Source organism: Solanum stenotomum, chromosome 4 (assembly GCF_019186545.1).
Source record: "Solanum stenotomum isolate F172 chromosome 4, ASM1918654v1, whole genome shotgun sequence".
Classification (NCBI taxonomy): domain Eukaryota; kingdom Viridiplantae; phylum Streptophyta; class Magnoliopsida; order Solanales; family Solanaceae; genus Solanum; species Solanum stenotomum.
Window position 1 is genome coordinate 27,103,155 of NC_064285.1, and position 15,184 is coordinate 27,118,338.

General features: G+C 32.8%; 1 protein-coding gene across 1 annotated transcript; it reads left to right on the top strand.

Annotated features, from left to right (window-relative positions):
* Positions 1–5,811: 5,811 nt before the first annotated feature.
* Positions 5,812–14,662, top strand: LOC125863074 (uncharacterized). The gene is made up of 9 exons (XM_049543227.1): positions 5,812–5,931; positions 6,973–7,045; positions 7,884–7,943; positions 11,782–11,884; positions 12,492–13,068; positions 13,436–13,571; positions 13,661–13,828; positions 13,916–14,055; positions 14,270–14,662. Exons 2-8 carry the CDS (start codon positions 6,974–6,976, stop codon positions 13,934–13,936), a joined length of 1,137 nt encoding a protein of 378 aa, XP_049399184.1. The 5' UTR covers positions 5,812–5,931; position 6,973; the 3' UTR covers positions 13,937–14,055; positions 14,270–14,662.
* The last annotated feature ends 522 nt before the right edge of the window (positions 14,663–15,184 follow it).

Here is a 15,184-nt window from a genome sequence, read left to right on the forward strand (position 1 = left end):
TCCATTTTAAAAATTTATTTAAAGGTTTATAATTTATAACTAACCTGGGAACACCTCGTTCTTTTTCTGATGCGTTATTAACATAAAAAGCAGTACACGACCATGGTGATTTGGCAGGCTTTATCAAACCTTTTTGTAATAAATTATCAATTTCCTTTTTGCAGAATTCAACCAATTCGGTATTCATCTGACAAGGACGTGATTTTCCAAGTAGTAGGAAAATTAATTTCTTCCCATTTTATAAGTCTTCTCGTAGTGACCTTAGATCTGGCGAAATTAGTTTCTACCAAAATAGTTTGATCAGATGTATCATATAACTTACATCTAGGATTCAAAGTAGCAAGTAATTTAAAATAAATTCTATAAGACAAGCAGATTAATTCAGAACCAGCTGGATAGTTATAACCATGCATCTTAACATTCAAAGTTAAAGCATCTAAGATATTAGAATCAGTCAAAGATAACTGCAAATTTGGCTGAGCATTAAAATAAACTGGGTCATAGGCCACTGTAGATTCAATCGAACCCATCAAAGACTGTTAAAAATTAAAATTTCTCGCATCACGAAGAGCAGCTAAGAAAGTCTCTAGTAACCCTTTAAGAGTCAACGGCTTGAAGGCAATTTGAACCATGCCAATATGCAAGAATTTCTATCGAGATTTATAAAATTCAATATCACGCTTATTTAATAAACGAATAGTTTGTTCTGACCAGTTTAATGCCAAAGATTGCTCAGTTGTTTTAATCAACTGTTTATTTGAGATTTTATCAAGCCAACCATAATCATAAATAGTTTTTAAATTCACTTTTAGAATAGTCCATTTGTTTAACAAATCAAGGTTTTGAGGTATATCTACCTCTTCTAACCGAGTACTTTTAATATCTTCTTGATTCATAAAAGAGAGAATATATCTATGCCGAAATTCTTCACATCAATTATATATACAATGAAAGTTCCTAGGCTCTGATACCAACGATACAGGATCACTGACCTGGCGGTGGTCCGCCCAGTCATAGATCAAGCAAGTCAATATCCTTAGAGGTAGTCCAATTATAAATTCTCCGATCTAAGACGTGACTATGTCCGGCTAAAAAGTTATATCTATGCCAGATAACTAACTTCTCTTTTATATAGACCATGAACGGATGTAAGCTTTATTTAAATATAGAAGAATTTTAGTATGACTTCTCGACTTGGTTCTGAGATTGAGGTACAGTTGGATCTAGTACTACTTTTATTGGCTTTATCTTTGTGACTCCGTCTGATGAGCCGTGGTTTTTAGCCCAAAAAAGAGTTTGATAAGTAGGGCGCCTGATACCCGGTTAGAACTATCACATACATGGGCTCAATAAAACTATGTATTAGCTTTTTGACAGGCCCTTTGCTTGGGTAAAATAATTAAACCATGCAGTCTGAAAAACTATGTTAAAATTCTTGTGTATTTCGATTCTTATGTAGTTGGACTACCTCTAAGGATATTGACTTTCTTGATCTATGACTGGGCGGACCACCGCCACGTCAGTGATCCTGTATCATTGGTATCAGAGCCTAGGAACTTTCATGGTATATATATAATTGATGTGATGAATTTCGGCATAGATATATTCTCTCTTTTATGTATCAAAAAGATATTAAAAGTACTCGGTTAGAAGAGGTAGATATACCTCAAAGCCTTGATTTGTTAAACAAATGGACTATTCTGAAAGTGAATATAAAAACTATTTGTGATTATGGTTGGTTTGATAAAATCTCAAATAAACAGTTGATTAAAACAACTGAGCAATCTTTGGCGTTAAACTCGTCATAACAAACTATTCGTTTATTAAATAAGCGTGATATTGAATTTTATAAATCTCAATACAAATTCTTGCATATTGGCATGGTTCAAATTACCTTCAAGCCTTTGACTCTTAAAGGGTTACCAGAGACTTTCTTAGCTGTTCTTCGTGACGCGAGAAATCTTAATTTTTGACAGTCTTTGATGGGTTCGATAGAATCTACAGTGGCCTATGGCCTAGTTTATTTTAATATTCAGCCAAATTTGCAGTTATCTTTGACTGATTCTAATATCTTAGATGCTTTAACTTTGAATGTTAAGATGCATGGTTATAACTATGCAGCTGGTTCTGAATTAATTTGCTTGTCTTATAGAATTTATTTTAAATTACTTGCTACTTTGAATCCTAGATGTAAGTTATATGATACATCTGATCAAACTATTTTGGTAGAAACTAATTTCGCCAGATCTAAGGTCACTACTAGAAGACCTATAAAATGGGAAGAAATTAATTTTCCTACTACTTGGATTCTAGAATCTGTTATACCCCCTGAACAACTGACAGATGTTGTCACCAATTCTGAATATTCTCATATTAGTCAAAATTCTGATGGAAAAATTTGTATGCAGTTTGATGAAAAAAGTATTCCTTATATTAGACATTCTTTTGCTTCTGATAGAAGACTGGTTATTCAACATATTTCTCCGATAGAACCTTGTAATGGTCCAGCTAGAAACCGAGTTGCTTCATTGCATACTTTATCAACAGTTATATCTGCAGAAAAACAAAAAATAAAAATTGATCCTCGGATAAACATTCTTCAAACAAATGATAAATCATCTGATGTTTCTGATAAATATATTCCTTTTGTATCCGAGATGGATTTTAATCTTAATGATGCTTAATGATGAGAGAACATCAAATTGATTTTAATCCAGGTTCACTGGCAAGAAAATATATTCCAAATGAATTTCAAATGAAAAATGAAACCGGTTTAAAATTTGGTTTTTTGACACTTACAGTAGAGAAGATTTAAATAATATTTCTCAAGAATTTTATGAAACTTGTGCATTACATAATCATATTATGTTCTTTGTGCCTTGGTTTATAACCACTTATTTACCTTTATTCATCAACGTTCTTGAACGATCTTACAAAGATGAATCAGGTAATATTATTCAATCCATTTATCCTCCTCAAGCTCCGTTTATTTTACCAAATAATACTGGTATTACTTTTACTGCTTTTCATAAATTTATTGATAATGAGGTGGCCGCAGTAAGTATTAATGAGATTAATCGACTTATTTCTCAAAATAATTACTTGGGTTTGTATGCTAAAGTCATTGGTGAACATATTTGTTCTCTAGATAAGAAGTAAGATAATCTAACTAATCTGATTATTCAAATTGATGACAAGTTAAAATCAGCGAAACAAGTCTCTGAACAGGCTTCTACGTCCAAACAGGCTGATGTCCCTATTCAAAGACCTCCTGAGATTCAGGATTTTATTCTTAGACCTCTTCATGATCTTGAAAGCCTTTTAGATAAAAAGTTTTCAGAATTTGGTGCAAGTGCAAAACCGATAAGCCTCGCTGAAGATCTTGCAGATGAAATAAAAGTCACTTTCGATTTCAGGACACAAGTGGAAATGAAAGTTAATAAACTTCATGGTTATCCAAAGAAGAATAGTGGTAATACGTATGCTAGAAAACCTAGTATACAAACTTACTATTATCCTAGACCAACTCCTCAAGATGTTTTAATAGAGAAAAGAGATTGGAATCAAACTAACACCTCTTATAGTGGAAGCGAGATTTATGAATGGAATGTCGATGGTTTGACTGATAGACAGTTAACTATTTTAGGTCATAGGATGCTTACGTATGCTACAATCTGCAAGAGCGTTAATAACACTAACAGGACAATTTGCAAAATGATTATTGCAAGTTTTACGGGTCAATTAAGAGGTTGGTGGGATAATTATATGACCCTTGATGCAATGGCAGCAGTCATAAACGCTAAGGCTACAGCCGAAGGAGTTGATAACCTAGGATTTGCTTTAGTTAAAAATAGAGAAGACGTTGTTTATACTTTAGTCTTGACCATCCCAGAACATTTTAGTGGTAGATTTACCAATCAATGTGAAACCATTAGATCGTTACTAAATGGTCTTAGATGTAGACATTTAGGTGAGTTTAGATGGTATAAAGACATTTATTTAAGTCGGGTAATGGAACTTTCTGAAAATGGCTTATAATTCTGGAAAGCCAAATTTATTGATGGTTTACCTTCTTTATTTGCAGAAAGAGTGAAAAAGACTCTTAGAGATCCGCAAGGAATTATTCCCTATAATAATTTTACCTATGGAAAGCTTATTGGGGCTTGTATGCAAGAAGGCATAAATTTGTGCAATGAGTTAAAACACTCAAGACAGCTAAAGATGGATAAGCTTAGAGAAAAGTCTCAATTGGGAGATTTTTGTACTCAGTTCGATTTACCAGATGCTTCTAAAGGTACCAACCGAGAAACTTCTAAATCAGAATCTCATAGTATTATTATTATTATTATTATTATTATTATTATTATTACTATTATTATTACTATTATTATTATTACTATTATTATATTATTACTATTATTATTATTATTATTATTATTATACAGTTGAAGTTATTCAATACATTTTTTGACTGAGTTTGTAAAACTGTATGATGAAAAATATAATATAAATAAACATATAAATTATTATTAGGAGGAAATGAGTAAAATAAGAAACATATATACTGTCAAGTGGGGTGTTCATGGGTCGGTTTGGATCGGTTATTGATCAAAATCAAAACCAAACCAACTTAATCGATTTTAAAATTATCAAAACAAAACCAAACCAAACCAAATATAATATACATTTATCAGTTTGGTGGTTATCAGTTTCAGTTTGGCTTGGTTCGGTTATTAACCATACACAAAATAAAAGAAACAATCCATTCAAAATGTGCAAAAAGTGAAAACAATCATTTCAAAACGAGAAATAGTTAGAATGATTGAAATTACTGAACTTTTGATCACTGAATTTAATTACTATGAATAAAGCTTTATAATTCACTATTTTTGCCTAGAAGGAAGAAATAATAACATTTACAGTCCCACCAAGAATTTTTATAGACACTTATATATATGAAATCAATAAGATAAATGTTTTCACCTTGGTTCAATTTTGCTTTCAATAAGTAAATTATAAAGAAATTTTAATGAAAACACATATAAGATATTTAAAATTATTTATTAAAATAATATATTAAGTATGTATATTAATAAAATATATTTATATAATTCATCGGTTCGGTTAGGTTATTTCTTCAGGTTTTTCGAATAAAACCATAACCAAACCAAATACTATTGGTTTTCAAAAATCTAAGACCAAACCAAACCCAAATAAAATCGGTTTATTTTATCGATTTGGATCTATTTTTATCCAAACCTTGAACACCCCTGCTGGGTCAACAAACCAATTTTCATATGGTTTCCTCTCATGTAAGGCATTATCATGCCATTTGCTCCCTTTTTATTTTATACTTTATTTCTTTTCTTTAAAAAATGTCAGTGTTTTTTAAATAAATTTTAAATTGTAAAATTAACTACTAAATAACAGTTTTACTAATTAAGAATGTTCTATCTTTTTCAAAAAAATTAACTCTCTAAATAAATCGAGGGTACATTAGGTAAAAAACATAATCTTTTCTTGATTTGTCAAAAAATGACAAGTAAAGAGTCAAATTGGACAAGTAAAAAGGAACAAAGAGAGTAATGATTAAAATTATCTGTTTTTTATTTTCAATAACTAAATATATAAAAAAATTATTTATTTGTAAACATAACAAGTATAAAATTCAAATAAAAGAATAATTAAATATTAGAAAAAAATACAAATTTAATAAAATAAAATTAATGTTTTGTGGAGTATAAGCATTAAAATTAGATTTTACTAATATCCCTTCATTTAATAAACCCGTTTACCCTTGTAATGGGTTAGATCCGATTCCCATAATCTCTTGCATTTCAAAATTTCTCTGTCAAATCGTTTTTTAGCTCAAAATTTGGACATCTTAAGATATTCTGGGGATAATTTGGCATCGTAAACCCCCACGAATCGGTATTTATTTTTCTTTTTCTTTTCTATTCGAGTGTTAGTTTTGTTAATCATGTAATTTTTGGAGCAGCTGTATATAAATTATGTTCATTTGTTTTTGAATGTAAAAATAATTGCAACTTTATCATTGTAAGTAATCATTTTTTAGAACAATTTTTCCTGTATTTTGTGATTGTGTAGAAGCTGAAACAAGTTTGAATTATTGAACACGATTATAATCAATTTCGTCAATCTCTAGAATTTTTTTTCTTAATTGAAAATGGGATAAATAAGGTGTAGGCATTTTGATCAACTAGTTGAAGTGGGCAACATGATTCTCTGTATCCATTCTGCATTATTCGAGGTGTAGGGCATTTGCTATTTTTTTTTCTTTCAGTTTCCTTGAGAAGTATCTGGTGCGGGAGTAATCCATGAGTTGAATGCTTGATTGAGTATTCTATTAAGCCTAGTAAAATAGGCATCCCTATACCTATGTATCATGTGCGCTTATTAGTGCCATTGAGGGGTAGCCAAAGGTTAGGTGTTAGTTTTTTGGTTAGTAATTGGGAAATGAGCATTAAAATATGCATATACATTAGTAGTCATTGTTTCTAGGCACTAGTGTATGTGATTATTGAGAAGCAGGAAGAATTTTGAACTACTACCAGATATGTGGTTATCATTTCCTTGAACCTCTATATTGAAGGAACATTTTCATTAATCAAGAAATGGGGAAAATGGAGTGTGTGCATTTCAATCCATATTCTTTTTAGTATACAGGTATTATGACATTAGTTGGAACTGAGTGTCCCAAATGGATAATCCATTAACCTCTTCTAGTTCTTATGAGCATATGGTTATCCTTACTTTTCTGTTTTTGCTATATTGTTGTTCATATCTGATCAATGTGAGTATAAGGAGTTAGAAGTCAGGTGTAAAATTGATTTCTCATATGGTGCTTAATATGACTATGGCTTGTGAGGCCATTTATTTTTTATCTTGTCCAGATAAATTAAGTTGGATGCACTGTTTTTCTTCTGTGGACACTAATTTGCGTGTTTTTAGAATGTCTACAAGTAGTGGTGAGCACTCTTTTGATGTAAAGGAGCTATTGGAGATTAGGGCAAGATGTAAAGAGGTAATATCTGCTCTTCAATCATATCATAATATTTGTTATAGCATATCCATGAAAGTAATAACCTCACTTGTTTTGGATTGATGCCTAGTTGTTGTTGAATATCCATGGAAGTTATGCTGGAACTAGCTTCAGGAATTTTTTATGGCGCTAGGGTATTATTTGATTCATGAACAAGTTAAATGCAGATTATAATTCACGTGTCAAAATTATGTGAATGGCATTCACTGCTGTATTTGCATTTTGTTGGATGATTTGTTAATTACGTTAGAATGTAAACTATTTAAAATCAATACTACAAATATTTTTGGATTTAGTTAAGTAATAACCAGTAAAAGATGGTTTAACTAACAAGTAATAAAACAACATTCTTTCCTTTACATGTGCTTTGATCCATGCATTAGTATTACCTGTACTGTTAATCTACCTTGAATTCAGCATGAAATTATACTAGAATTACCGTTTAACTAATGCATGTATTATGGAGTAATATGGAAACTAAGAGTGACAACCAAACATCTAACTAAATGATCTGGAATTTAATACTGGAAACAATTGGGTGAACACTTTTAAATGAGAAATCTTATGTGCAGTAATTTAACTGTACTGGCTTTGCTTGATTCAAAAATTTGGGAATCATTTTTTTTGTGGACTAGTCGGAATGTTTCTATAGTAAACCAAGTTGGAGTCAATTTGGGTATCTGACTTCTTATTTTAGTTTGGCCTGCTTGTATGGTCATAGCTGTTGTACAAATTATTTTCTGATAATGACTTGACATGTGATAACTTTCTTGCTAGTTAGCTTTCTATACTTCCTTTAACTTCATTCCCTGTTTGGCAGCTTAGGAAAGAAAAGGATACGCTGAGGGGTTCACAAGGTCAGAGTGTTGAACTGATCAGAGTAATTTCAAATATCTTTATCTTTGTTTGTGAATCTTTTGGTTTCTATCTTTTGGCCATTATCAAGTCATCTTCAGATGTTGTAGACTAATAAAGTTGTGTCATGCCCCAAATCCATGTGACTGGCATCTGGAACTCTACTTGACCTGAGAGAACCAACCCATGTAATCATCCCTAATTATGCACTTAAACAATGAATGCAAAACTATTGAAACATTCCAATCCTTTAAGTATTGAAAATCATGCATGAATACAACCGTTAAATCAACAACATTTTTCTTTTAAATGAAATATTCATCAAAATAAAAAAGTCTCATGCATGCATTCCATGTGAATAATAGTAATTACAACCCAAAAGAACTGCTATCTTCTTTGGAGCCTCTATGACAAGAATTAAGCTTGGAAACCGAGACAGGTCTCAGTGACTCAGAATATAACAATCTAAGTTTCACATGCCTAGTTTGTATCATACAACCGTTCCCCAAGATGTGACACAAGATTTAAAGAAATCAACTGGCGTGCATAGACATTGATATTAACAAGAGGCATTTATATAACAATTATCAATTTAGACATTGAAATGAAATATCAAAATAAACACATTTCAAAGTACTCATTTTAGCATTAAAGCTTGATCAAAATCATGTGAGATTTTATCATTTACCTGGAGTACTATACCTTCACCATCAAAAAATGTTAAGTCAACTAGCTTATGTACCTAACAGTATTGTCAAAGGCGTGCTTAGGCTGTGAGGCAAGTCTCAAAACGGATTGAGTGCTTTCGTGTCATTATCATGGTTCTAAGGCATATATATTTTTCCTCTCTTGGCGGCTTCTTTTTTTTATATTAAAGCTCACTCTTTATTTGTGTAGCGATTGAAGTCCCAACGGACCTTAGATTTTTTTTTGCACTTTTTGCTTTTGATAACACTGGTACGTAGCAGCAAGTATTATATATCCTACTTGCTCAGGTTGTCTCATCAAAGTGTTGTATGAATCGACTCAGCCATGTTAATAAAGTAGCACAATAGTACCCACTCATGGGACACTCTACCATAATCCTAACCATAAGGTAGGTCCTACGCCGACACCGGCATGTTTAGTTTCATGTCATTACAAGGAACATGTTCGAAGCCAATCTCGGTGAATCTTGTATGTCCCAAATTCTCAACCTTGACCTTCATAGTCAATCCAACCGTTTGAGCAAAATAAAATCCTTTGACAATTCATGGTAAAATATTTAACAAATAAATATAATCTTTAATGATTCAACAAGTGCTATTTCAATATGTAAAGGTTTTCAAAAACGTTGCCCTTCACATTTTATGAAAATTATGACAAATAGCACCTAAACTATTTACAAGGCAAGAAATGGTGCAATCCCAATATGCTCGCCCCCACAAGTTAAGAAACACTTTAAACATGTTTTACATAAATCAGTTCAACAATATGAATTTCAGGAAAAACTTCGAGAGGTAGTAAGTTTGAACATACGTCGAATCACTTTCCAAATTTTACCCCAAAGTATCTTTTACAATATACATATACGAGTTTATGTTTATGTAAATCAATAACACATCACAACAATACCAACTAAGTCAACTTTAGTGTCCAACACCTGAATATAACTTCATTAGTTCAGTAAGAATCCCTATTGCTCAATTCGAAAGTCAAATCCTAGAGTTTTAACTCCAATTCGTCCATTACACGTGTTATGGAACCGAGTCACTCCTTTAGAAACTAAAAACGACATTGTTCATGAGAACACAACAATATTCATCTTCTTTATCAACAAACTTTTCAATTTCAAAACTAGCTTTCTAGAGTTTCATGAAATCAGTGTTTAAATCCAACTCCTTCAAAAGTTCAGTCTATGATGTCCATGGAACATGAGTGAAAGGAATGCCTCTTTGAAGGACCCTAGATTTTTCATGACTTGTGTAATTTAAAGGTTCTTGATATTTTCTTCACAGATCTATAATTTCCATGATATTTGAGCATGAGGAAATGTATTTAATGAACCAAATCTACCAAGCAATGCATTTGATACTTGCCTATAGCATTCATAAAGTTTGAGCTCTCCCTTCTTTCTAACTCCAACAACTTGTTCCAAACAATTAAATTTTCTCTCCCAAAATACCTTCTAAAGGCTATTTAAGTTGGACGCCACAAGTGACGCCTTGCGCCACCGCCACATGCGCGTTATTGATTTCTTAAAGTTTCTCAACACCAAGAGTGGCGTTTCAGCTGGACTTCACTGCCAGCATATCCTTTGTTCCAAATTTGCATTCCAACTTTGCCTCCTGTTTCATTGTTTCTTTCTCATTTTTATCACAAGAAGACGTACCTTTAATTATTCCCTTCTTTTAATTTTTGCACCCAATTCATTTCATGACATGTACCCTCTTAGTCCCAATGCCCTTTCTTTTTTTCTCATTTTGTCTCTAGGTAATCTAGTCCCAGTTTCCTTCCATTTTTTTCTTGCTCATTTTGTCTCTATGTAATCCTTTTTCCCCCTCTTAGTCACTGCCAAGTAATCCATCGATTCCAAATTTCCTTTCTTATCTTGCCAAGTGATCATTGGTTGAATGATTATCCCCATTAATCATTGCTTATTCATTGATAAATAATTATTCTCCAAAAAATCTAATAATGTTGATTCATTCAATTAATTCAACCACTTATCCCATGGAGTTATAATTTATTACAAGCTATACCAATATTAATTACAAGAGTTCCCATGACTTAGTTACGCTTGCGCGGGCCCCGCATAACTCAAATTTGATTAAATTTCATCCTTTAGCTCTAAATTAGTCCGAATTAATTATAGAAATTATTGGGGCTTCACAAGTTTTTTGACTCCCAAAACTACCTTTACTAGTTGAGTAGTACCATCTACTCATTTGGCTATAAAGCTGGTGATGTTCTGCATTCTTGTTAGTAAAATTGATGTGCTTTTATACTCCTCTGTGACAATAGCGTTGACATAAATTTAAAAATCTAGAGGAGCACAAAGTATGATCATTGCTGTTGATCTTGGAACATACAAATGTAGAATCATATGAAAGGTCTTTTGGATGTCTCCATGCGAATAGGTTGGAGCGGTTAATAGCTTTTCCTTTTTGTGTAAAATATCATTTGTATCTTACCTCCTAATTTTGCAAATTTGTGCCTCGTCTCCTTTTAGCAAGTGGAAGAGCCCCTGCCCTCCCCACCCAAAAATAAAAAGAAGACAAGACAAGACTTTAGTTTTGCCTTCCAATAAATATTTACCCTTTACCCATGCCATTTAACTGCTTTTTTTTCATGTATGTTTCGGTACTTACCCTTTACCTATGCACAATCAAGTTTCTAGTAATCAAAATTATGAGGAGCTGGCACACTTTCCTCTTTTACTTTTGCTAACCATGAGGTTTTATATGTTCTAGTGTAACAAGATTTATTATTATTTAAAGCTTCTAATAATCTTTATGTATGCTATATTTGTCTTATGTTGATTTTTATAATCCATAAACTAATGTAAAGAGGATGGTAAAGTTTTTCAGAAATTCGACTGCATGGCAATTGGCAATCTTATCGTATGTTGGTTCTGGGAATGGAATAGAGTAGTCTCTAAAAACAACTATGAAGTATGAACTATATCATCTTGTAAAGATATAATGTGTTAACACAACTTATTGTCATCACAAATTAATTTCGAGTAGTTGACCACTGGACTGAAAATAACCACTATGAATACAATCAACTTATGTTGTCAATCATGAACATTCTACTATCTAGTTGAAAATCTTGGAGACTAAGGTGAAAATTTGACTATTTCTATTAAATCTATTTTACAGAAAATAGAACAGCATGTGCAGACATTATCTGAGGCCCGAGAAGAAGACAAATATCACACCCAGAAGCTGAAAAGTGAGCTGGAGAACTGTTCCCAAGAGATAGGTATCACTCCAAAATATTTCTATTACATTATATGTGACTAATTTTTATTTTACTTGGTAAACATTACTTATTCTTACCTAAAGTATACTCCTCCTGGACTCCTGGTGCTCGGAGCCCCAGACCGTAGAAATATTCAAAAAAGGAAGAGAATTCAAGCTTATGCCACTGATAGGACTAAAATGGTAGTTGACTGTTGATTCTCAAGTTGAAGTAATCTTTTGCCATCATATGAACGTTTAGCATTTTCCTTGGAGCAATATCACCTTTTTATGGACGCGTATCGTCTTTTTCTGGTTTATATATTTTTCTTTTGTTGCTCGGACTCTTCAAAATGTTGATGGGTGCATTCTCCAAAAGCAGTTATTTTTGGAGAGTCGACACGTGTGCGACAACATTTTTGGAGAGTTCGAGCAACATAGTCTTTTGCAAACTTGCACCTTTATCTGGTCATTATTTACTAGGAATTTTCTATCGGTCATACCCTTTATATTTTGTAGCTTGTCATATAAGATTGGTTCTCTTCAATAGTGAAAATGGTATCTATTTTATTTGTTGTTGACTTGGATTGCCCATTTTAGTCCCACCATTTCCAATATATTCGTTGTAGATTACCTGCAGGATCAGCTGAATTTGAGGAATGAAGAGATGGATTCTCTGAGTAAGTGCGTATGCAGCCTTCAATTGAAACTTGCAAACCTTGAAAACATGGAAGAAGAGGTTACAAGGTTAAGGGAAGAGTTGGAAACGTCAAATGCTGAACGCTTATATTTGTTGCAGCAGTTGGAAAACAAAGAGTTGGAGATAGAGGGTTCAGCTTTGTGCATTGAGAAACTAGAGGAGTCAGTAGCATCCGTAGGTCTAGAGCATCAATTCGAAATAGAGAGTATGAAGCTTGATTTGAAAGCCATGGAGCAGAATTATTTCAAAGCAAAGAAATCCCAGGATGAAACGGCTCAAGATAGTGCTATGATGAACGAGCTTATTCATGACCTCCAACTTCAAATTTATGATGCAGAGAAAGTTATCGAAAGCTTAGAAAAGGAAAATGTAAATCTTAGGGAACAACTCCAGACGTCTGAATTGAATGCCAGAACATTTTCTGAAAAAGTAGAGGAGCTATTTCGTGGTTTGATACCGAACAATGATGACAGCTCCTCAAGTAAAGATGATGACAGTGCTTCTAGGTATGCAGTGAGCATATACTCAGATCTTAGTCTACCATTACCTTATTGGCTTAAGATGATGAATGATTAATGTTAATTAATTAATATAAGATCAGATGTTGGTGACAAGTTGTTGATGTGAAAGAACCATACTTATTCCAGAGTAAATTCTTAGTATATGATTCATCTAATAAAGCAAATTGTCTCATGATTTTCACATTTGGTAGATGCATTTTGTAGTTTGTTGGAGATAGTGATTGTGTATTGTCATGTAGTTGACCATGCTTGTATTAAGAATTTCTGTGCTAAATACCTATAATTATAGTAAAGCTAAGTCATCTTTCCAACTATTTTTACATTGTGTCTCACACTATTCCTTTCATTTAAGCTGCTGTGGTGACATTTTGGGTCCACTCCTTATCAAACTGGCTTCTCTAGGGCTATCAGATGTGGACTTGACTGACAAGATGAAGAAAATGGCAGGTCAAATAAAGAATTATGAATCACTTGTAAAGCAGCTTAAGGTATTTTTTGTAGTTGACATCCGTAGAAACATTTACATCCAAGTCTTAATGTGATTTAATGCTGTTGGTCCATTAATTTGAATGGGTAGGAAAAGCTGAGAATGGAAAAGCTAAAAGCCAAAGAAGAATCAGAGGATTTAGCTCAAGAAATGGCTGAGCTGCGCTATCAGATGACTGGGTTGCTGGAAGAAGAACGCAAACGTCGTGCATGTGTTGAACAATTATCTTTACAAAGAATAGCTGAGTTAGAAGCACAGGTATCTCCCTTAACATCTGTGGCTTAGTATGTCCCGTTAGGAGGATCCTTTTATGAGGGCCCTGATAGATTTTCATGTGTTAACAAGGTTGAAAAAGAAAGGATGTAATCCTTTACTGAACAAGATCAAAGTAAATCTATCACTGTTTTCAGACATGTCAGTGAATCATAAAGATGGGTCAAATATTGTAATTTGGAGCATATCTACTGGTGGAGCGTGTTTTTCAGGTCTGGTATCTATCTTTACTTGTATTTCTTTCGAAGTGTTTACTGAAGGAAAATTAATTTGATTAAGAGAACGAACTATGCAGCAACTGCCAAAGGATTCTGATCAATAGTTGTATGACCGCCTTATCAAATGGTGTTATGGTTGAAAAGTTCAGTTTGCTTCATTGTTTTTGGAACAAGTTTACATGCATAAGAATGCGCTTTGTATTTGCAGATGGAATGAAGACTGTTAATGCTTGATGAATCAATGTTGGTTTTCATGTTCTAGAGACTTGTTAGTTCCAGATGAAGTGCTGGGTTATCGGGACTGCACAGTTTAGTTGGATTATGATGCTTTTACATACAAACTCATGCTGTACAGATTTATATTTTTCTTGCTGAACCATGGAAGTATTCATGGAAGTATTATTTATTTGAGCTTTTGGTTGAAGTTATTGGGTGTTCGAGTCCATTGTGGACAGTTTGTAATCAGTGTTGTCCCGGAAGGTGCTTGAGGAGCTTTACGAAAGGGGTGTGCTGTCTGAATTGTACATTTTTTGAGTGGGATTATGTACTATAGAACAAGGTTACTTTATAAACAAAAATGTGTTTCTTTACAATTCATCCTAGAACATATGAATATCCTGAGTTCATCTATAAACCATAAAGACCAAATCAAATAGACAATTACATTATCTTATAACACTAATATGGTAAGATTTAATATGGTTTTGATATTCAAAAGGTGGCTCTTTCTAAGAAATATTTTCTAAGTTAGCTCCCAAGAGTTTTGTCAAGGGAAACAATAACATCTTTTAATTCCCCCTTTGCCTTCTTGATCATCATTTTTTGCTCCTTGAACCTGCTTTCGAACTTGCTTCTGTTCTTCCCAATCAAATATCACGTCAGGGAGTTTACCATCACACTTCTTGGTCTATCAGTTTACATCTATTGTAAGATTGATATTCATGGGATGAGTTTTTTATCAGATTGTTTTAAAAAAAAAAGTTTGTCACTTCATCAAAATACAACACTGAATTTTCAAGTGACTGATAAACACCCAATTACACCTCTTCAAGAAAGTGTAGACGATTGTTAGCAATATAATAACCCGACTAAAGAGTTGGATCGTTCCCATAGAAAATGGGGT